The sequence below is a fragment of the Apostichopus japonicus genome, chromosome 5, assembly GCF_037975245.1.
Source record: "Apostichopus japonicus isolate 1M-3 chromosome 5, ASM3797524v1, whole genome shotgun sequence".
Classification (NCBI taxonomy): Eukaryota; Metazoa; Echinodermata; class Holothuroidea; order Aspidochirotida; family Stichopodidae; genus Apostichopus; species Apostichopus japonicus.
In genome coordinates, this window is record NC_092565.1 from 22,704,345 (window position 1) to 22,730,200 (window position 25,856).

A 25,856-nucleotide genomic window follows, 5' to 3' on the forward strand; every position below is an offset into this window, starting at 1 on the left:
CAAGTTTGAACTATACATTTCATCTTCTACACGTATACAGCAAACATAGGTCAATAAATATAATTTCGTACAATGTATATCAAAGAATTTAAAATGGAAACTGATAATAGATTTAAGCTATACATATAGCAATAAGATAATGCCGCCATGCCATCTTAAAAGAGGGTGCTGTCATAACGGTCCTATTCAGTTCCGCGAAACTTTAGAAGGTGTACAGTCTAGTATAGACTACATATCTATAACGGTACCATGTGTTGATTGCTATACCGTTGTAGTACATTTGGCTGCATTCGTAATTATTACAGGTACGTTATCGACGATATGATTTCTTAGTGGGCTCACATATATTTATTAATGAAGCCAACTTGCGCATTTACCTGCGGGTGGGTATTGATATATATTATGAATCAATGATTTATCTGTCATAATGATTTTCATTATATTGGTTGATACTCCGATCTGTTTGCAGTTATGGTGTACCTTATCTGTTGTGCATAAAACATATTTTCTCTAACTACGGCAACAGAATTACTCAGCTTCAATTTCAGTAAGAAGTTAAGAAACTAGCACCTTCGGCGTTGTAACGTATCTCTGAAACTAGTCAATAACCCAGATCGTCAACATGTAAGTTCATTAGGCGTTTTCGGAACGTTTTGTGAGCGTTTTGACGTGATCGTATCAGTTTGTTAGCAAATGGGGGGGGGGGGCATGTCAATGTAAGATGATTGCATCTGGGGAAGAGGTACCAACTTCGAGTAACAGTGGGCCGTATGACTCTTCATTTTGAGGTGACACACCGCAAAATGTCATAAAAACTTCCCGAACAAAATTAACCCTCGGTGCATTTTGGTATCGAAAATCGATCGAAGACATATTGCAATCTTCCCGAAGTGAAAGGGAGAAGAAGAAAAACGCTCACTAAAAAAAACAATATATGAGGATTGAACTGAGAATTGAATTCATAATAACTGCTATGTTTTAACTTAATATGCCAAAATTTTAAAACATGTTATTTAATTCTCCATTCTCCTCCTCCTGACGAGTATCCACAAAGTCATAGCCAGGAATCCATCAAACAGACTTATAATTCCAAACAGATAAAATGCGAAGGTAAAGCTTCCATTTATGTCAAGAAATATACCTGAAAGGAGAAACGAGAAAATAAGTTGATTTTGAATGGTGTAAGCTCTTCCCGTGTAGTTTCCTCTTGTGTTTTATTTTTATTTCATTCTCGATTTTTCAATCTCTATATTTACATTTCTATTTTTAAATGTATATAGGATACTTTACCGGACATATATTTGTCTCTTTTGCAATCACAACCACTGCATTCCAACATCTTAAGAACTTTGTGTCAAAATGTGTTTGGTAATATCCCAGTATTATTTTACACTTTTTTCAAATTGTTGTCATAATACGCAACTATATCGTTGATTACTGGTTTGTCAGTATTGTCTATGGGCGTAACATACACATACACCGGCTAGGTCTGAACATTCTCTCCATGCCATAATCTGATCACAGTGCAAGCTGATTGGTGTTAGATATCGGGATAGCTTCCCGGTATAGTTCAAGGCAGGATACGGTTGGTAGAGCGTAATCAGTAGGTACATTATATGTTAGGATAGGACGCCTACACCGTTGCTTACATCTTCTAGACTTGAAGTTGATTCGATGTTGAGTTTTTCAATTATTCAGCCGGGAGTTCAATATCAATCAGAAACGTATTATATTTAATTAGAAGTAGTATAAAGTAAAATACCCCAGTGTTTTTACTTTCTCATTCTTGTAGGTAGCTAACAACTGAAACCTGACTAGAAAATTGTAAAATAAAACAAACAAAAAAAAACAATTAGTTGAAAAGAACAATGAATTTTTGGACTAGAACGAAATTCGAATCAGTGACGTCATGATTTTCCATTGTTCATTTGTACCTATCATGGAGCTAACTATAACATACAATGTCGAATGTTGGTAGAAATCACATCCCTGAAATGAAGTTATCTTGTGATCCCTTTTTACACGGTATACAATGCATGTACATGGCCTCTGACTGTCACCACCACTAGCTAAGAAATGGCTATATAGGTATTGTCACCAACAATAGAACTGGATGAGCTCAGATGGTGAAGCGCAGGATTTGCTAACTTTGATAAATAAAACAGAAATCTGCCGTGCCAATGTCTGATTTAAAGTTGCACGATACAATTGCATCCCAGTTACTGGTACGTTTCCCGACCTTCCGCTCTTCTTATACATAGGAGTATGGTCTACTTTGCAATTTCCTTGTCCTTTCCTTGTGAAGATGATTAAACTCTTCATTTGCTTTGCTCCGTTATAACTTTTTCATTACAACTATATATGCTTCACCGGTGAATTTGAAATCGAGTCATTACTTCTCCGTGTTGGTTATTAGCTTTGCCTTACTTATCAAAGCATACTATGTACGTATAACCTAAATTCAAAAGCCCTTGAACTAAAAATAAATACGAGGAGCGAGTTGATTAAAACCTAAGGACACGGAATAAACGGACAAATATTTGTCTATTTGATCATGGTAAATGATCCGTTGACCTTACTCTTAATTTCACGGTTTATATATATATATATATATATATATATATATATATATATATATATATATATATATATATATATATATATATATATATATATCATATATCAGCACTAATGAGAGCAGAAAAGTATCATCTTATTGGTCACACAAGTCACACTGGACACTTGGTTTGCAGGTACAATTAATTATCTTACTCTGATTTAAACCTCACAACGAGACAGTTTGGTGTAAAAGTAAATAAATCATTCCAAACTTTGATTCTGTTCAGTTTAAACTGGAAGATAATATTTCATACGTTGCTCAAAACCTGATACCAGGCTGTACATGTATGTTAACTATTTTCAAACGGACGGCTGCTAGCAACACTAAACAGATATTATGTGGGTTTTTTTTTTGGTGGCATTTCGGCGTCCCATCGGTATCATTGATGAACAGCAGCAGAGAGGTTGATTGGGCAATCTTATGCATCTACAAGTGTAACGTCTCTGTTTTTTCTTGGTGCCGGAGAGGGACAGTGGATATAGGGTTTAATCATAAATCATAATTTATCATTCCTCATGATACATGTTTAACGGTACCCGTTCCCCTGTTCACACATGTCACGGCCACACACACTATCTTGTTTTCTATTAGCTACAACCGATGACATTTCCCTTTGTTCTAACCCTTTGTCTGGAGAACCGATGACTATTGTTCTCTATTGTTCGACAACTGTTGTCAGGAATTCCTTTTGTCCCATGTCACCAGTTGTGAGGCCTAGACATGCGCACACATCACACACGTTCACGCACACGTATATACCCTAACAATTACAGAACTTCTCATGTGAATTAATACTTCGTGTACACACGTAATAGTAAAACTGCAAAGGGTTGATTTGTACATTATAATAATTTACAATCAGAATGAATTGCATTGGGTAATGTGTGTGCTGGATATGAGGGGATCACATTTACATCGCAACATAACACAAAACATCACAATAGTACATCACATAACAATATGCCACAAAATAACATAACACTTAACACCGGAACACATCACACTACAGCACATAAGATGGTTTCATATTCAATCAACTTAACATAACAAGGCATCACAAAATAACATACCACAACGCTTAGCACCACAACACTTTAGATGTAACACATGTAACACAAGTTGTTTCATTTCATTTCACATTACATCAAACGCAATACAACACAGTAGAACACAACACAGTACAACACAGTGCAACACAGTGCAACACAGTACAACACAGTACAATACAGGACAAGACAGGACAAGACAGTACAACACAATACAACACAGTACAACACAGTGCAACACAGTGCAACACAGTGCAACACAGTGCAACACAGTGCAACACAGTACAACACAGTACAACACAGGACAAGACAGGACAACACAGTCAACACAGTACAACACAGTGCAACACAATTAACACAGTGCAACACAGTACGACACAGTACAACACTGTACAACACAGTAAAATACAATATTACACAATACAACACAATACAACAAAATGCAACACAATACAATACAACACAGTACAACACAGTACAACACAATACAACAATACAACACAATACAACAATACAATACAACACAACACAATACAATACAATACAACACAATACAACACAACACATTACAACAATACAACACAACACAATACAACACAATACAACACAATACAACACAATGTAACACAATACAACACATTACAACACAGCACAATACAACACAATGTAACACAATACAACACATTACAACACAATACAACACAATACAACACAACACAATACAATACAATACAACACAATGTAACACAATACAACAATACAACACAATACAACACAATACAATACAACAATACAACAATACAACACATTACAACACAATACAACACAATACAACACAATACAACACAACACAATGTAACACAATACAACACAATACAACACAACCAAAAGTGTTACTCGACAGAATACATAACATCCCATTGATTGATTTTAATTTAAGGATTAGAACTACTCACCTGGCACAACTCCTGCAACCAGCGTCAACACGCCATTTCCAAAGTCGAGAAGTCCGTAGGCCGTCTTGTAGTAACGTGATTCGATGATAAATACTAATATTCCAGGTGTCATTCCAGACTGTATAGACAAAAGGCAACCATTGATTGCGCTACCGAAGAACTGGGGAACATACTCTTGAGCCAACCATGGTACTCCCTGCATCAATATAAAGGTGATGCCATTTACAAAATAGTAAACACTGTATAAAAATATCGGTGAAAGCCTGACTTTGAAACTGTAGAAGGCAATGACCCTACCAAGTATACCTGTGAAGCCTCCTATACTAGCTACCGTTGCCGCTTGAACTGAAAAGAATCCTTGTTCGATGACGTTCGGTATGAGAAACAACGTCCAACCATCTGCCGGAATCTTTCTTAAATTGCCAAGAACGAAAAATATACAAAACCAAACGTTAGTAAACAAAAGCACATATTCTTTGAGATTTAAATAAGCACTTTGAACAAAGCTATTCGTAGTTGTTCCACTATGATGGGAAAGGTTCTCCCCCTCTTCCCTCTGTTCCACTTCCTCATACCCCTCTTCCTCATACCCCTCCGTGAGCTCATCATCAATGTCGTCATGTGACTCATCCACCATTTTCAATTCTTGGTCCTCTCTTGATGATACGGGCGAGCAAAGGAGAAGACCACAGGGAATAAGGTTCCAGCATAGAGCACCATATATGATATAGGTCCCGCTATCACCATATGCAATTCTGCATAGATCCATGATGGGCGGTAGGATAGTTATGCCAACATACGAACCCATCATAGAGAGCGGCATTATTGCGGGGTAATTATCTTTAAAATGCTCCTTTAAACATAATGAAGCTGGAAGCAAGAGACATGCAAACCCAAGACCTGGAACAAAGAAAGAAAGAATGAAATCAATAACTTACACATTTTTTTGATTGAACTTCACAGAGAGGACAACATAAAGAGCGTGCAAAATTTTGATAGAGGTCACTTTTGGTGAGGGAGGAGGCGGTGGGGAGGGCATTTCCATTATTTTGCCAGTTTCCTCCCAAAAATCCTGACTTTATTATGTTACATTATGAGCTTTGAAGTTGTGAGTAAATGAAAACTATTTTTCATTTACTAGTGTTTTTTCTATCCAACTGCATTACTGCTTTGAACATATTTATGTTTTCGGAGGGCTTTCTTTTGTAGTCACTCTCTCAATCTGGGCAAAGCATAATAAATGTAATACTTTAATATTCGTAATGTTTATATCAACGTATGTAAAAGACATAATAATATGACCCTATGATTGCAAGCAATGTTTGCAAAAATTATTATAAAACTATCCAATTCAAATGATAATTTAATGGGTGGATCACTTCGAGGCAATTCACGAATAACTTCAAAAGCGATTGAATTCCTTCAATCCGTGTACTGGTGTGACTTCGACACCGAGATTGACGTTACATGTAATCCTCGGTTAAAAGATTCAGTTTATAACCGCATAGTGAGTTAATCGTATTAATTTATATAAATGAAAACAAATATCGCTTTGGTAAAAGTGGTTGCGCTTTTTCATTCTAAAAAATTGTTTCCTCAACTACATCCACTTACCGACGTTTCAGAAACACACTTTACATGGCCGATTGTTTTTAATAAAATATTGAAAAAACTGTAACAGTCTTGTGTGTAATCATGGTTAGGCCTGAATAACAGTGTTATGGGTCTCACATTAGGCTAGACATACATCAGACACAGATGTTGTGCTAAAGCCTTTTTGTGAGGTAGGGTACGCAACACATTTATGTAGTACTGTCAACGGCTTGAAATTCACGTGACAAAAAGGGAAACATTGCGTAGTCGAGCACGTAATCTTTACCCACGAACTTTTAAACACAAAATGTGTCATTATTATATGCAAATATCATACAAAATTAACATGACAATGCGAAACTAAAATTCATCAAAAACTTGGCTAAATTTTCACTGGTTTATATATTGTATTATTGAATTTATAGTCACTTCCTACCTTAAATTGGATTTAAAACTTACTGACGTCAGGATCGCCAATTGATCCGAACTCAGTTGGCGTTATGATATAAATTATGAAATTTTAGAAAGTTTTCATTTATTTTTTTAACTGAATACCTGCAATTATGGAGAACATTATGTGAAGTATTGGTGAGCTAGCCACCAACCCAATCAAGACGTATCCGAGCCCAACTAGGACGCCACCAATAGTCCCGATTAGACGGAAGCTGCAGAACGTTAGCAGGACACTCGTGATTGGACCTAAGAAAAGAAGATCAATACCATTAGGTGTAGCCGGGATGGCGAGAGCCAAATTGGGCCCGGAGTCATCGTGACCCCTATTTTGAAGTCTAATCATGAAATGAGAATACATTATATTTATTCCCCGACTCAAATTGACCCGCATGTACCCCCCCCCCCCACATACACACATACACACACATCCCTACCCATGACCTCTGACCCCCTATCTCGCCAAGCCTGGTAATGTGTTTCGGTCATTGAATTAATCCAATCATGTTTCAAATACACACGCGCGTCCCGGGTGAATCTAAGTTAGGTCACGGGATACAGAAGCAAACTATAAGAGATTTATACTGGGGTGCCATGCCGAGTGTTTCAAACAGTCCAATGCCACTATGTATGTGACGGTGGATGTATCAGTCGTAGGTCGGTCGCACTCTGCCTGATTGAAAGAGACCGGCTCAACCCAACTGTCGTGACCTAGGTTCGATGGTCGTTAAGACCTTTATTCGTAAATTGACTCCCACACACTGAACGACCGATAACCGCATATTGAACAACTGTTTTCTGCTATCGACCTCTGCTCGTGTGGTTCTCATGCGAAATTATTTGCCCGCGATTGGTCTGTTGGTTAGATTTTTTTGCAACTGGGGGAGTTGCAGTCGTGAACCGCACACCGCACACCGCACACAGCACACCGCACATCGCACACCGCACACGACACACGGCACACGCGCACACCGCCGACATGATGAGACCCTTACAACCGCCGTGACTTAGAACTGGCAAACTCTTGCTCAGTCCCGCGAAGTCGTTAATCACGACTATCCGAAATATCGAGCTGACGATGGTCGAGTGAAGTCGGGCGGTGTCGGGCTGTGTCCGGTCGGCTTTCAAGCAGTTCTTTGCCGTTAGTCGCTAAATATCGATAGTGTTTAATACATCCATACCGGGTATTATACAATGTTAAAAATACGTCTAATAAAACATAAAAACTCGCTACATTGTTTGCATAAAATGAGGTTTTCTTTAACGAGTTGTTTCTGGTACATGCGATTCGCCAAGACATTCTGCGTATAATTATAGCAACATGACAAGCAACTCGGAAGCCATGTCTACATTATTTTAATCAAACTTGTGATTAATTAATTAATATATACGTTCATATTTAGTTAAATAAATCTAAACGAGTCCAAAACGTCCTTCTATATTAAGCAAACGTTGTCCCAACGTATACATAACGTTACGTTCAACGTCGATGTAAGCTTTAGGGGTCTTGGTGTCACTGACTGAATATAGGTACACGGAAGGATGGCTGGGTATGTCCTTCTGTAATAACTTAAAAACAGTTTGTTACTGTACAGGGAAGTGGAGGGAAATAAAAGTCCACAAAGGTGTACAGAGAAGGTATAGGCATACAGTTCCCGTATAGGATTTGCAAGAGAACAGGCGTTGTTCTCGGAAAGCGATATCGATTCGTAAATATTTCATGGAAAAGTTCCTTGTAAAACTACAATTACCTCGATTATTTGCTACATGTGTATGAAAGGGGAAGGCTCTTTAACCCTCCCATCTGGTCCAGCACTCCCTCTATTAGTAACTCACTCGATGAGTCCAAACGACACAATGTAATGTACCGAACATGAGTTAGCATACATCACATGCAGGAAGAAAATTTAACGTAATGTTTAGTTTAGTAGAAAAAAAGGATCAGGAGGGACACTCAAGTCCCTATCAAGGACCCTATAATTATATAGGAGAGGGGAAAAACTGAAGACACAAACACTCAGACCCGATTACAATGCTTAAAGTGCTTGTCCAAAGCAGTCATAAACCCATTCACACTACTTGCAAGTACAACTTTCTCAGGCAAACCGTTCCACGCATTCACAACCCTATTAGAAAAAAAAGGTTTGCCGAATATTAATCCTATACTGCAGTGTGACTTTGGAGTGTAAGACAATGACCTCTGGTACAACTACTATTGGCAAATATGAAAAAGTCAGTGAAGGATAAATTGTCAAAACCATCCACAATCTTGAAAACCTGAATCAAGTCACCACGTAACCTCCTAAGCTCCAGTGTGGTGAGATTCAACAGTTGTAACCGCCTATAATAAGCAACACTCTTTAAGGAACTAATCATCCTAGTAGCCCTCCTCTGGACCTATTCGAGTACTTCCTTATTTGTTAGCCAAAAATGGGTTCCAAGCCTGCACAGCATACTCCAGATGAGGCCTAACCAACTGCTGATAAAGCCTAACTACTATGTCCTCTTTCAGAAAACTGAAGTTCCTCTTGACCAACGTTATCCCACACGAAGGCACAACCCCCCTGTGGATGTCAGAGTTGTCCCCCCCCCTTTGCTTTGTGTCGGGCAAAATGGAGGTCATCTGGAATTTCCAAAATAATAATAATTAATTTGACCAACCTTTCAGTTACTTTCTCAGCTCTTTGTCTTCACGACGTACTGTCATGCGTACACCAACTTCACCAAAGTCAGGCGGCCTGTGTCTGTTTGATAATTCAGTTATTTATCACATGCACGGTACGGTACTACTATGGCAACATATGCTTATGGAACGCGAAAAGAGTTTGTCGATAGGTACGACTTTTGAACATTACTAAATTATATGACCTCTGAAGAAGATCCTGCTAGGATCGAAACGTCAGGCCAACTTACTTTTACACATAAATTATATGATGTATCACATTTTAGTTCAACAAAAAGTACTCTAGTTGTGACTTTCAGGAACGACTCACGAACCCCCTGGGATGGACTCACGCACCCCTGGCTTTCATGCACCCCAGTTAGGGAACTCCTGAGTTAGAAGGTTGCAGAGATGAGTCAATGTAGAGACCTACGTCTCTTTCAACAAAGACCTCCTGTAACTCAGCACCGGCAGGTATACTTTTGGTTACTACTTCCAATATTCATCACCTTGCATTTATCAATTTTAAAATGCATTTGCCATACCAGAGACCAGGTAAAAACCTTATCCAAATCCGTTTGAAATTTCTCAAGAATCGTTGTGAACTCTTTTCTGCAGTCATTAAGTATGTGCGAGTTTTCAAAATATATGTATTTCGCAGATTTGGCTAATGCTACTTTTGAGCTGCCTACGACCATTGGCATGCATACTAAATAACGTATATTATGAATTTACATGACTTAACCCAGTTGTGTATACCTGTATTCAGTTTATTTTCCCCAATAAAATATCGATAAAGTTCTTTCAGCTACCAGTAACATGAGTTTATCCCTTTTTATCATGCCGGGAGGTGCCATACTTTATTACATTTTAACGAGACAGATACCGTCCCAGCATTCCATAAAATATGTGAGGTTTATAAGATAAAATATATAGCCAAGACAGAAATAATTAATACAGGCATACTTATGCGGTTATATCAGAACTATAACTGTAACACTACAAATTAACATGCATGCATGGTGCTGTGGCCGAGTGGATAAAGGCGGTGGCAGTTGAAGCAACGAGGCTTAGCAATTGGGAAGTTCCGGGTTCGATACACGGACGGGTCACTTGGATTTCATCCAAGAGCAATCTACGGTTTTCCTATACGAAATGACTTTCTAAATTGAGAATATTCCAAATCTGAGTTAAAAATGTTGAATTGGAAGCCACCCAACGTGAAAGTTGTAATCTATGAAACTGACATCATTACACACCACAGAGAAAACATCGCTACGTTGTCTTTCAGCTCCTAGTTATTGATCTTAAAGGAATATTTTAGTGAAAAAGGGGATCCAGTTCTTCCGGTCATATCATTTTTTGTCTTTCTATCGCCCTAAGCCTTGTCCTGTGATGAATTTTAGTTTCTGTGATAGAGTGCTTGAAATGTTGGCCCGTCCTGCCAGACAATTCGAATCTAACACTGACTTACGTCGAGAGGTGACGTCAGTGCGGCACATTGGTCAGAATCGATCAGATCTCACTCTAAGCTTTGCATTGAGACAGCAATACACATGAATGTGAACAGACTTTGCATACGGATGTGAATACAAAAGATCTCACTCTAAGCTTGGCCTTGATACAATACACAGACTTGATTTTACTTTCAGAAATTTGAACTTTCCTCGCTACAGTGTAGCTTGCTAATGATAGCGTCCCTGTAGCTCCCGAAACGAAGTGCCGCGATGACGTCACAGTCGCTCATCGTTCTCCACTGTTCCAAAAATATTACATTAAGTTGGCGCGATGTTGAAAAATTCACTTCTCCTGAATCATAGGATGAAAATTCCGCGAACTAGGACTTTGACGATAAAAAATTATGTATTTTGTCCATATACCATATAGACTGCCACTATAGAATTACTTTAAGAATGAATCCTGAAACCTCGTTAATCCAACGTTATACACCATTAAGACACCGCATCACTTGGTTTCAGGCTCCTGCAGGGCTATTGGAATCAAGAATGAATCATCAAACACCATTAAGACACCATCACACCATTAACACACCATCAAGTTGTAGTTCAGCCCCCTGACTTATCTCACGATATTCTAGGGGTTCGATGCCAACACTTCCGTACAACGCATCATTCACACACACACACACACACACTATTAGATAATCATTCCTAAACAGCATGAATTTGAAAATATGAATCGGGGGTTTGACTCAGCACCAGATATCAATCCAAATATCGTATATCTTATATAAATGATATTATACTTACCACACAAGCGGCCGATAGCATACGGAAGTATCAACATGAATCCCGTCAGTGCCCCTGACATATCCCCGGAGGCGATATTGTTGAACAGAATACCTCCAATTTTAACAGAACCCGTCAGAAAAAACATCACAACGAATCGGGCAATAAAAACCAACCATTTCTGAGTCAAGATATCCCGATCCAAATTGGACGCTGGAAGATAAAAAGAAAAACAATACAGAAGCATAAAAAATAGAAATCATGCAGCCACATTTTCTATTCTTCAGGGGAAAAGAATGATCGAAAGAAATATACGTAGTTCTTTTATAGTTCTACCTTAACTATTACACTGTTATAAAGTTTGGAAAAAAACTTCGAGACTGTTTCCAATTTCATGTTTTCATTATTGTATTAATTTCAATGAGTGTTGCATCGATAATAGTTTGCGATATCGGTATTTCACACTGAGAGTATAACGAATCATACAACAGAAGTAACAGGAAGGATCGATATTATTATGTTTCTCCAAAAATAAATTGCTAGCACACAGTTTCGATGAATATCAACTTGGTGGGGAAAATGACAATTGTTTAGCCCCAAATCCATTTCATGATGATGAAATGCCTTATTCAAGTATCACATATTATGAGTAGAAATGAGAACAGATATTGTTTCTTTACGTCGAGGCCCAGCGGCATTGGCAACCCCCTTATTGGTGACGACGAAAATCCACCTCAACCTGAAGACTTCAATGTCTCTAGAGCTGACTCCCATTGGCGAATCCTCCCCCCCCCCCCCCACCCAAGGGAACCATCCCCGAAATACAAGATCGTATATGACAAGAACCGATAGAACCTTAAATAATTCAGTTATTTCTGAAAACCGTACATGTCTCTAGGCCTACTATATTTAAAGTAACCATATAGTGCGGATATACAAACTGTTTTTTAAAAGCAATAACCGACTTTTTAGGTGTTTCCAACGAAGCTGTAATAAATGCACTGTCTACTCTGATGTGATAATCGAGCTAGCTCAGTTTGAGAACAGTAAATTGTCAATAGCATATATAGAGTCCTTGATGTACCCGTACCTGTTATTGTTATTGTTATCATTATTGGTATCGTTATCGTTCATCCAGGAGAAATCTAAAACTTTCCGAACTGAAATGTTCTTTCAATTTGTAAAATATTCCAAAAGGGATCAAACTGACAAATTGGATAACCACTTCCAAATTTGAAGTTTACGCCATAAGAGTTCTCTAATATGCATATGCATGCAACTGCTTACTATATCTGACTTTCTGTTATTATCATTAGATCAAAGATAGTCGCCCTAACAAATAACAAGCCTAAACCTATTCAACAAGTGCAACGAACTATAACAGCTATGAATATATATAGGCTATATATAGGAACCTTAGGCCTAGAAATTGTGCAAATGTATAGGGTCCGGAAGTATACTGTTTTTACAGTTAACTGTTTAACCGTCACTGCATGGTTATGAACACTGGCGGATCCAGGGCCTTTGTTTGGGAGGGGCCAAAGTGGCATTAGAGTGATATGGGGGAGGGGTCTAAGGGGAGGTGGTGTCCCCCTCCCCTTTGGAAAATTTTCTATTGCGTCAGATGCAATTTGGTGCGACAAAAGTGTACAATGGTGATTTTAATTTACTTCTAAAAAAATGTTTCCCAGGTGTAATTTTCTAAAATATTTATAAAACAAAGTTGGGATCATCTTTCTCAAGAAATTTTATTTCTCATAGGTTATAAATTTCTTACAACCCGCCTGTAACTGCAAAATGGTGTTAAACTGTAAATCCTCATGCTCATACATTTACATAGCTCCCAACTCTTGAGAAGGCAAATGCTGGTCCATGCCACGAATTGCCGTCCTGGGGGAGGGGTATAAGGGGGAGGGGGTGTCCCCCTCCCCTTTTGATTCTTTTTGGAATCCTGGTGATGCCTACATGTAAAATGGTGGCACTTAGAAAGGCTTTTGTCACCCAAAATTTTCTGAGAAATATGCATTTTTTTTGTGTGTAACATCAATAAATTGAATAGTAGGTGATAATTCATTCTTTCCCGTGGCATGAAAATGTTCGCTGCTCGCCCCAATGAAAAGAAATATAGGCTAATTTGAGATTCAAATGATGCTGTACAGGAGGTTTTATACTCTATTATGCTAAATGCTAGGGAATGATGGTTGCTAAGTCAAAAATTTATGCAATTTTTTTTTATGTATACTTGACAATTACAATGCGGTTTTTTCGGACGCTTGTGCGGGTCAGCGGGTTTGGGTGTAAGAATGCGGGTCTAATTCCCGCGAATTGCGGGTCAGTTGGGAGCTCTGCATTTAATTTTAAACCAGAAAACAAAAAGGTTTAGACTAGTCTATCACTGCTATTCCTCTCGATTTTTTAAATTTCCAATCATATGATTTAGCGGATGTTCGGAAACACTTTTTGGCTCACCTTTGGGGGGGGGGGGGCATGGCCCCCCCTTGGATCCGCCAGTGTATAAGTATTGATCCATTGTGCTTTATATTATTATATCATAACCATATCAAAGCGCTGATAGTAAGCTTTACTTGTTGGAAAAGTACTAGAATGCTCTTTATATACCAGCATTGTTAAGTTGCAAAGCTCATATGATAGAACGATTATCATGTTTCTTGTAATATGATTTTTTGTTATTGAAACTAAAGTAACCATGAACAGATCATTTACGTATCCATACAAGAGATTTTAGTTAATTCTGCGCGTAGAGTTGAATCTTTGCCAAATTTTGCAATCAGACAGTTGATTATGTTAATTTTTGGGAGCTTTCAACTATTTTTACATGTTAAGGGAGTTGGGTGAAAATTCCTAAGTCGACCAATGCTGTATTGTACATGCATCTTAGAAACTAAAAAAGGAAATTCTTTAAATTTTCGTAAGCATGCAGCTTTAAGAGATAGTACCTTGATACCTTGCCATCCATAACTGGACACAAAAGTTAAAATATCATGACTGTAGTTCACTATTCATGCATGATTGTAGATGTACGGGAAACCCTCTTAAGTGTTGAAATGAAAGGTTGAATTCATCAAATATTCTGGATTATTTGTGTTGTCATTCCTCTTTGTTGTCTCTTATATGTGCTTTTCTGTTGTGATCTACTTAAAGAACAAGGAATCAAGCTGCTTTTAATAATTAACGTATGAAACACTTATGAACGGGTGCTATGTTGAAATCGCTGGCAAAATTTTACATAATAATTTTGTAGTTGCGTTACATGCTGATCATGTAAAACTTAACAAAACAGCAGTTAAGTAAATTCAAGTAAGTTTTACTTAAATGTTTTAGTGTTCTTATTTGACATGAACATCAAGTAAAATTTTAATCTTTGTACAACATTTTCTGAATGTATGCACTTGGCCCCCCCCCCCCTTGGATCCGCCAGTGGTTATGAATTAGCCTTAGTCTTACGATGCAGCCGATTATCTTAAACTTAATGTTAACTATTTAGCACGAGAACTCCAATTTCCCTTTCAATTAACAGACAATGATTGAAACTGACCTTGATTCTTTCTATTCTTAGTGCGATATTCGGTACCGCAAAATAATTAACGTTATAAACATGTGGTATCTAAATACAACAAACTTAAGCAGATAAACAACCTTTTAACTCACTTTCCATCTTTTTCTCACTAATTCCTTTTCTTGTTTCTCGAGTCGGCGTACAATGTTGGCTAGTTCCTTCCTGAAATTCCCTGAACTGTTAAAAGTTGTTATAACATGTGCCGATTCGGTATACAACAATAAAACAAAAGACATAAATCCTGACACATATTCCGGTACCATCCGACTGTTATCTATACCAGCCATGTGTATATACTACCGGGACATGTTAAGTCAAGCGAGTTGTACTCTAGTCAACAGGTACTGGTGATAGATTGTCAGTATTGTATTGTTATCTGTATGCATATTCTACAGACTCGGCCCAAAGAAAGAAATTTACACACAGAAGCCAAATCGCACCTACTGACAACAATAGCCTTTGCAGCGATTGGAACGTCACTCGCGCCATCTTGAAAACCAAATACAATGACTCGCGCATAGGGTGCCTGTATACATTATAGTAACGATCGGGGTTTCGACAAAAAAATGATCTTATCATCAAAATACCTTTCATTTTTACACATATACAAGCACTTGACGCAGCAAAGTTTGTGGGGGGGGGGGGGGGGGAATACAACTAGTTGAAATGAATTCCAACGCACTGGTATCTAGCCGCGAGTTTACACATACAGTTGTTCTTACTTCTTGAAAAAAAACCCAGCATGTTTCCCAATGGTGTACAATCTTACGATACGCCCGTTACTAGATACATAAGGCACAAAGCCGAGCCGTCTATATTGTTCACCACGTTATTGGTGGGGAGACGGCTATGTGTTTGGGCACCTGGGGAACAGGTACTCCGAGTTGGAGGGGCACCAACAATTTATGTAGGGGTACCAATAATTAAAGGAGGGGCACAATATGCGTAAGCTGTTCCCGTGAGCTGTTATTTTGCGTTGATCAAGATGTGATCATTTTCAGGAAACTCTGTGTCGAGTATTACTCAACGTAGGACGCCAATTGATCTGCAGGCTAAGAAGGATATATAGGTACAGACGTACAGTGAAGTGAAGCATCATCACTCTGTATTAAAAATGTACATCGCACTGCCACTGTTATCTCATTCATATCAATCACAAAACAACAACAACGAATTTTCAAAACAAATAAAGTGAACCATGACCGGTCAAGCAGAATAATGAAAAAAGTTTTAGTGGAATATATTATCGAATAGTGCGTGTCAATAACACACTTAATTAAAACTCTACCGATAATGTACGAATGTAATTACCTTTGTTTTAATGATTACACAGGTGTTATTGAGTTGATTGGTAACATGACATGGTATATTACGATTGTGAATGAACATTATGGCAGTATCATATATGCACTTTGTATGATGTGTACAAAGCTAATTAAAATGTGTCAGATAAGTATATATTGTATATGCGAGGAAACTACCGACTTAGATTAATTAAAGGAAATACGAAAAGAATGATCATATTTGCTATTGAGTCAACCACGGGATGAAAGTGCATGTAAAGTAAATTTTACCAATAAAAAATTAATAGTTCAATGATTTTTTTATGATTTGTTTTCTTCTCCATGTATTGATATCTTTCGATTCAAATGAACAATCAATTTCAAACTTTGATTCGAATTTGCTTCATATTATATACACGATTGCATTTACGTCATAACAAAAAACACTTATTCTCAAAAACAATACAAAGAAACAAACAGAATTAATGGACAAGAAATTCGCAAATCCCGAAATAAATATATAAATATCTTCTTTTTCTTGGGAGAAAGTAATTGATACATTCAATCATTGAACGTGTTGTTTAAGAAGGTACTACGGCATATCGTTAGTTGCTTTGTTAAGTATGTAATATTCTACCTGTAAATAATATTTGAGTTTGTAGTAAAATGCAATATAGCATCTGGCAGATTATCATTTAATTTGCACTTGAACAAGGGCGTAGGAACCGGGGGGCTGGGGGCGCCAGCCCCCCAGTGAAATATGTGGAGGGGCGGAAGTATCATTCCGCCCCCCCCCCCCCGGCTTCGCAAGTCAGAAAACCCCTTTTTCATTTCCAAATGAGAAAAAAAACCTCATTTGGAGCACCAAATTGCATCTAAGGCCAGGTGAAAATACAAAATTAAGTTTACAAAATGGATTGGGTGTTGAAGTGTGCTATATTGCACCAAATCGCACCTGAGGCCACCTGGAAATGCAAAAAATTCCAAAGGGGAGGGGGACACCCCTCCCCTTAGACCCCTCCCCCAGGTCGGCCATCAGTCTTCAGCCCCCCACTCAAAAGTACCTTCCTACGCCACTGCACTTGAAGACACAATACTTTGCATATAAAAAGATAAAAGTTGATTGTATGTTTAGCTTCGTCGATATGACCAACTTTAACGTGATCATAGTTCATATCAAAGTTGCTCTTCAAAATACACTGGTTACCGTATGGGTGTCTGTAGTTCAAATTCGACCACGCGTAACACACATCACGAATAAAATTATTTGAGATATTAATGTCACTTTTATCATAGTTGCATTTAAATAAAAATCCTTTTCCATACCTCTTAGTCCTACGTCAAATAAAACTTTCCATAAAACCTTCATTTTCATCTAGATACAGTTTTAATCCACTTACACGTTAAACTTGTTGCATCATATTCAGGCTTCCTTTGCATTTATCTTTAACCAAAACTTTTCTCTTCACTTTGTCGGGTTTACTACACCAAATGAAACCAAAACGAAGACGTTCAACTTCTTTAAAAAATTGTGTACTCGGATTTGGTAAAACGGTAAATAAATAGACAAGTTGTAAAATAAGGAACGTTTTAATGAGACTGAACTATTTTCCAGATGGGCGTAAGATCTCTGGAGGAACAGAGATTAATAATACTATGAATATGAGACAGTTTGGAAACATAGTTCAACTTATAGAAGTCTTCTTGGTGATGGATAAAAGAAAAACCTTAATGGTTGACAGATTCGTCGCTTAGAACAAAATTTAAATTGCGAAAATTACGTTGGTGGGGTTGAGAACAAAGGTCCAAGGGGGGAAATGCAAGATTTGTCCAAGTTTACTTCTAAACCAGAAACTTTACAAAACTCCTCAAGTATTTCCACCGTTTCCGAAATATCCTTCATTGAGCCATTTGTCATTACCACCATGTCATCGGCATAGGTGGACATTTTTTAAATCTCAGACATTAAAAATCTCAGAGCAAGTCATGAATAAATATGGGCTAAGAGGCCAACCTTGCCGGACACCCATGGAGACTCTGAAATACCCGGAAAGAAACCATTATTAACAATACAATATGAGACATTACTGTAAAGAGTTCTGACCCACGATCTGAAAGCATTGCCAAAGTTAAAATAAGTAAGGGTATTTTGAATATATTCCCAATCGAGTCGGTCGAATGGTTTCTCGTAGTCAAGGAAAATAAGTGCCTCTAGAATATCATTTTCATCCCAGTAGTTGATAAGATCTAAGATTTAATCTAATGTTTTCACCGATAAAACGTCCTTTTAAGGTAACCAGTTTGCTCCGGACTTATAAGGTCTGAGAGAACATTCTTCATTCTTCAACTATAAGATTAAAAGTTACACAGGAATGATGAGAACCAAAAATCGGTAGAATGGACATATCAGTCACGGCATTTTTAAGGTGTTGAGAAACAATAAAATAACCTAACCTACAGTGAATCTAGGTGTCAGTGTTTGCATGCCAACATGGAGGTAAAAACAGACTTTTACCTCCATGATGCCAAGTATACTGATCTCTACTGCAGAGTTTCTTTTCTTCAGTATTTAACTTTCAATATTATGGAACGGCCATCTGTATCAAGAATAGCATCGAACACAGACATAATACGAACCGGATTAATTAGAATTGCTGTTTGAACCATGAGATTAAAAAGTTTTCCCTCCCCATTCATTAGCCCAAATAGAATTGTCCGCCGAAGGGATGGAATGTGTCTCCTGTAAACAAATGAAATTTTACTTATGAATATGAAAGAAAGAAAATAGTTTACGTCGTTTCTTGCAATCAAGAATACCTCTCACATTAAAGGTGACAAACGAGTAAGAGCCCATTACGGAATGAGAGAAGGAAAGCCCTGGTATTTTAGTTGTAGTTGGAAAGAATTACTTCAAGTTATAGGACACGTGGTGCAGCCTTGCAAAATGCAAACTTGATAAAGCGATAGGTTCACTCTCTCTAACAGGTAAAGTAATGTACTTATCAGTACAATGATCCCCGATGAAAGACAAATAAAAGCAGACAGAGTTAACAGTATATAGGTAAATTACGAGATTGAAAACAGGTATAAAAAAGAAACAGAAATCACGTCGACATAGCTCAAATCAGTTAGGCCTATAGTATACCCAGGAAAAAATTTACCTCAAATTTACCGCGGTAACATACCACACTTTTACCCCGGTAAAACCGGGGTAAAAACGCGGTAAATTTGTTGTACAATACCGCGGTGTTTTGGCCCTATGGACGCGGTAAACCGCGGTTTACCGCAGTAAATTACCACAAATTTACCATGGTTTTACCTCACTTTTACCCCAATTTTACCGCAATTTACCACGGTGTTACCATACTTTTACCACGCTTTTACTACACTTTTACTACGCTTTTACCCCAAATTTACCACAGTTTTACCATTCTTTTACCCCAATTTTACTGTATATTTACCACGCTTTTTCCTTAGTTTTACCTCAATTAACCATATTTTACCACGCTTTTACCCCAATTTTACCGTAGATTTACTACGCTTTTACCTTAGTTTTACCTCAATTTACCATGATTTTACACTAATTGTTGGACAGTTTTACCTAACATTGAGCATGATTTTGTCCTAACTTCAATCAGCATGCATGTATACCATATATTTCTTTGAATTTCACCCATCAGTGTACTGTATCATAATTTGGATGCCTTTACCCTTATTGTAATGGTCGTATGCCTGACATGCAAGTCCTCAGTTGTAGAATGCAACAGTTTTTAATTCATCAAATCCATGGAGGTTTCACACTTTGAATTCAATTACCCTAGATGGTATGATTCCTGACTCTCTTCTTTTGACTTAATTGGTAGTCCAGATTGGACTTTTGATCTCTTATTGTCCTCAAAGACTTGTTTTAAATGGAAAGAGTACTCTGATCATAGATACATAGACGTGTCAAGTCATTTAATGGACCTGACAGAGAATACCCAAATCTGAGGACACTGATTGGTCAATTTTTGTGTGCCACAGTGTTGAGGCACAGAAGCTATGCCTTATGTGTGCTAGTTTATATAGTTCTTTTTTCATTTTAAAGGCTTTTAGGTTCTCCCTAATAATGAAAAAAGAATTAATTGTTGTCTCCTCTCAAATATATCAGGGATTCCATGAAGGAATTCTCTATGTATCTATCCTCTGCTTGTTTTTTTTTTTTTTTTTAGGAAAAGAGAGGCATACTATAACATATAAGAATAGCAGTTTGTCTCTCTTCTTTATTCAACTCATATCCACAGGTAATTTATATTGCCAACATTAAGATATGAATAGAACAAAAGGTTTGTCATATCAGTATTGCAAAAATATGGGACAAAATCATGGAAAATTGCTGTAAATGTACCATCATGTTTCATAGTGTGACCCATATATGTTCTACTGTGGTAAAATCATGGTACAATTATGGTAAATTTACCATAGTATAATTGCACCGTATAGTTTTACCCTATTTTTACTGTGGTTAATCATGGCACAATTGTAGGAATTTCACATATGTAGTTTATGTACCATATAAACTTACCCTACTTTTACTACAGTAATATCATGGTAAAACTATGGTAAATTTACCGTAGTAAATGTACCACGCTTTTACCCTACTTTTACCGCGGTAATACCATGGTAAAACTGTGGTTAATTTACCGTAGTAAATGTACCGCACTTTTACCCTACTTATACCGCAGTAATATCATGGTATAAAACTGCGGTAAATTTACCGCGGTAAATGTACCACACTTTTACCCTACTTATACCGCGGTTATATCATGGTAAAACTGCGGTAAATTTACCGCAGTAAATGTACTACACTTTTACCCTATATTTACCGCGGTAATACCATGGTAAAACTGTGGTAAATTTACCGTAGTAAATGTACCACACTTTTACCGCGGTAATACCATGGTAAAACTGCGGTAAATTTACCGCAGTAAATGTACCGCACTTTTACCATACTTTTACCGCGGTAATACCATGGTAAAACTGTGGTAAATGTACCGCGGTTGATTTTACCACAATTTTACCCTATTTATCATACATTTACCATAGTTTACCGCGGTAAAATTAGGGTACATTTTTTGCTGGGTAGGCCTACTTGACAAACGGCAATAGCATACTGTCATCTCAGTCCCAGCAAAGTTTGTTATCACCAGTACTGAGTGGAATTCTACTGACCTATCTATATGTATTGAATATAGCCTAGGCATAGTTACTACTAAACCTTTAATACAAACGATAACGTTAAAGTTATACTAGTAGTATATTACCATAGTGAACTTGTAGGTAGGCTATAGACAAACCATATGCCATCGCCCGTATATGCGTCACTGCCAGTGAAATGCCTTCAGACAATTTATTGGATCTAGAGGTATAGTTTCTTCATTCAACCGTCCCTCCCACGTACCACAGATAACCCTTATAAATCTAAGCAAGTGTGCATTACAGCGAGAAGTTAATGTCTTTGGTGTAATGGTGTCGAATGGTTTCGTACTGTTACAGGTTAGCATAATCAATGGAAATGTTAGTTACTTTGTCACCATATATGGGCCCGCTACGATGCCGATCAATAGTTTAAAATTAATTGTGCATGTACCAACTTAATGCTGAACTGAGCAGTCAATGCAAGGGCGAATTGGCACCAAATTGTATGAATATTAAGGATTAGTTGAGGGTTTCAGTGAGTCAGAAAGTCAGTGAGTTAGTCATGCAACTATAGTCATTGAGTGAGGGAATCATCGTTAGTTGTACATTATTTCACATCAAATCTTAAATGGTCTTCATGAGCCTACGTAAAAGTCTCTTACTTCCAGCTCTTTGCCTATTCGAGAGTTATGATATATTCAATAATTCAAATGTTTTTATGACTATTATTGACTTCACCTTGCAAACTAACATTTCGGTGGCTCATTTTAGCTTATATTTTGCGTTGAGTATTAATCCTTTCTTCCTTTTTCATTTAGTTCACTACAAACGAAAATGTGTTCCACAAAGTGGACACGAAAATGTGTTCCACTTAGTTATATCTCTATTTGCACATTACTAATTTCAATTATGTTGATCTATAGTAAACAGCGTTTTATTTCCAGGTGCGGTATAGCATGTTGCCATTAGCCCAGTAAGTATAAAAGCTATGATACATTCAACACAAACAGCTTTAATATAAATCATTGCTATAAAAAAAAATGGCCTTTGCCAAGAACTCTCCATTTTACAAACATTTAAAAAATATCGCCTCTCCCCTTAGAAACCAAAGTTATTGATATTGGACTAGTAACAAATCTACAACTTACTATTGTTGAAACCCTCTGCTCATGAATACGAAAAATCACGCCCACGCATGCGCAGGGAGGTCGAGAACCTGTTCAAACCCAGGAGACAATTATGACACCAGGACCTTCTTCGAAGTCTTTATTTTTCCTTCAATATCATTATTCTTTATTATACGTATCCCGACCCCTTAATTGACTTCTGACTCCCCCTCTCTCCCATCAGGACCGCACAGAAGATTGGCATTGAGAAGTATTACTATGACAATTCTACAGGTCACAATGTTTGCTTCCCGCGATCTCTCTTTCTTAATAGATTGAAAAGAAACCATGTGTTGTTGTTTTGTTCTCAGAAGAACCACTTGCTTCACCCTCAGGTAACTAGTACATTGTTCGAGAAAACTCCATGAAACAGGTTTTTATTTTTGTCGACCGTGATGGAGAAATGCAGTTTGTAATTACTCTAATCATTTGACGAGAATAACAAACTTTCGCCTCCAGCGACCTTGAAGCAGCTTTTTGTTTTTAGTGATCAATTCCAACAATTCCATCATTAAACTTTCACCGAGCATAGACCAAAATGAGGACGGCAGTCGATCAAGCATAAGGACATCTTTCTAATTTTGTTCACTAAACCTGTTTCGATTCCTTCCCAGGCTGTATCTTTAACCAAAACAGTACCTTAGTTTGTTTGCTATGTGTGAAAAAAGTTAACGAAAAGTCAATAGAAATTTGAAGAAATATCTGTAAATGTTGTCGCCAGAGATTTATTATGTAGTATTCAGATCAGTTTTCAGTAACTTTATTTTGAAGCATATAGATTTAAAAGTTGTATTATAACACACAGCAAATCTGCTGTATGCATACTTATATATATATATTCAAGCATTTCTATCCGTGTGAGGGACATATATCTGAGCTTACAGGCATGCTACCATGTAACTGCTTCCTTCATAAGATCAAGTGACTATCTCCGATGTGAAACATCGGCTATTGTGAGACTGAACCTCTGAAATGCTCAAACCCAGAGGGTGGGGGTGCTTTGTGGTTAAAACAAAGGCCACCCAAACCGTAACATTAATATAACAATGGCTTTTGCATGTTTCAATATCTTCTCAGATGGATCTGCATTCAAAGAACATTGCTCTATTAAGCTTATTGTTTGTGCTTCCTAGAACCACGAGTTGTGCGAGAGAGACACTTCGCTTGGTTACAGACGTCAACTCATGTGACTATATGATACATTGAGTCAGACAAAGTGATCATCTCATCAAGGTCTTTGTTCTTCGGAAATGGTTTTGTTCTGTCATTATATAGCCTATTAAGTACCGCTCAGTGTGGGAACAGATTTGCTCCTGTTTAGAACTACTTCACATTTTCCTTCGTGCTGATAGTAGGCTAGGCGAGACAGGCGTTTGAAAGACAGTGCCATACAAAAGATCGTGCCGTCATGAACAATGGCAGAAGCCTGTATGGGGTATCTGATTGTAATAACTGCACGATTCAGGTGTAACTTTACCATTGTATGCACAGGAATACGAAACTTTATGTTTCGGTATCCCACCCCCAAGTACCCCACCCAGGTACCCACCCCAGGTACCCACCCAATGGCCCCTTCTCCCTTCGTTCCCTATATACGTGCCACTCATCTTGCTCATTGAAAAGATCAAATGGAGTGCATTCGCTTCTCCATGCGTAAAATAAAGAATCGAAACAGTCGAATACAATGACAAGTATATACAAAGTAGCAATGCTGATACAGCAGATATCCACGAGAATAAGACTAGCAGCGTGGGAGGATTTAATTATGACACACTTAGAACATTCGAATGGCTACTTTACTCATTGTCAAATAAATCTCTCTAATTTCTACACTATCTAACTTTAGCTACTTGTTACCCATATGCACTTGTCTATTTTACACATTTATGACAAAAATGTGTTGAAATTCACGAACATTTTCTTACAACTTGTTACTTCGTCTAAGGATCGCTCAGTTTCGATTTCTAACGTTCCGTTGCTATGGTAATTCATGGAATTTATATAAATAACATCCGGCTCATTGATAGTAAACGGTGGCTTATACCTGGGCTTCACTCATTATGCAAAGGTTAGGAAAGAAAAGAATTATCCAATGAAGAGCCTTACATTGATACTATATATAGACACTATGAATTTTTTATCTCCTCACCACAGTATTTTTCTTTCGGCTATGCCTCTCATGGATAGCTGAAACGTAGAAGATGGCCATTTATGGCGCTTTAAACTTCTCGTACCATGCCTGGCACATATACACATAAGTAGTACTCGACGTCTTGCTATCGTAATTTCTACTGAACTTTTGTTTTAACTAACCTGCATTGCAGACTTCTCTACGCTTCTCCCAGAAAGCATTAAGTGCCATCAAAATGCTTCAGTTGGCTCTGGCACTTTTCTCAACACATCACTAATCACGTCGTGCATAAAAAACATGAATTCCAAGGCAAAGGCATAGGCCTATACTAGGCACAGGCTAGGAATAGGCTAACTTCACAGACAGACGAACAGACAAACAGACACACAGACAGCTTCAGACATGAATGTAAAATATCACTAACCAGCCATGCACATTATGCTTATGTCTTGCAAATGTCGTCCTCCTCTTCACTGCAACCCGATCATTGGAGACGTTCGAAAAGTTTAGACGAAGAACGAAGTTGAGATATATCCAACGCGTTGACTACACTGGGATGCAATGAATAGAACTGCCTGTAAATGTGTTGATATGGACGCCTTTAAATTGAAGAGGGAGAATAAAAGTCCATGTGACAAACATGATGGTATAATAAACATGACGGTATAAAGATCAAAAATTATATACATATATAGCCTAGATTGATATAGGTATTCCGTACTTTCAACATGCCGGTATAATAAACACTAGGATATAATACTATAATATAATATATAACTATAAGTAAATACGTACATCGTACATGCATGCCATTGCCCATATTGGTTGTGAGCGTTTTTGTTATCATTGTATGCATGCGTACACCGGGATGAACAAGGTCAGACTTTTAGGCGATACCGTTGTACTAAGCCTATACTTAAAGACTTAACTGTATACAGCAGAAAA

The 25,856-nt window shown here is 37.6% G+C and overlaps 1 protein-coding gene across 5 annotated transcripts; it reads right to left on the minus strand.

The window, feature by feature from the left end:
• On the minus strand, positions 1-25,564 carry LOC139968078 (monocarboxylate transporter 12-like). 5 transcript variants are annotated; one of them, XM_071972426.1, is made up of 5 exons: positions 25,336-25,564; positions 11,598-11,789; positions 6,771-6,914; positions 4,623-5,522; positions 1-1,141 (listed from the first exon to the last, which is right to left on the minus strand). In XM_071972426.1, the coding sequence occupies exons 1-5, from the start codon at positions 25,346-25,348 to the stop codon at positions 1,014-1,016; spliced, it is 1,377 nt and encodes a 458-aa protein (XP_071828527.1). In that variant the 5' UTR covers positions 25,349-25,564; the 3' UTR covers positions 1-1,013. The 5 variants fall into 5 exon arrangements, with proteins under 5 accessions (XP_071828527.1, XP_071828524.1, XP_071828525.1 ...); XM_071972423.1 differs by lacking the exon at positions 25,336-25,564 and adding an exon at positions 25,094-25,233; XM_071972424.1 differs by lacking the exon at positions 25,336-25,564 and adding an exon at positions 21,740-21,879.
• Positions 25,565-25,856: the final 292 nt, after the last annotated feature.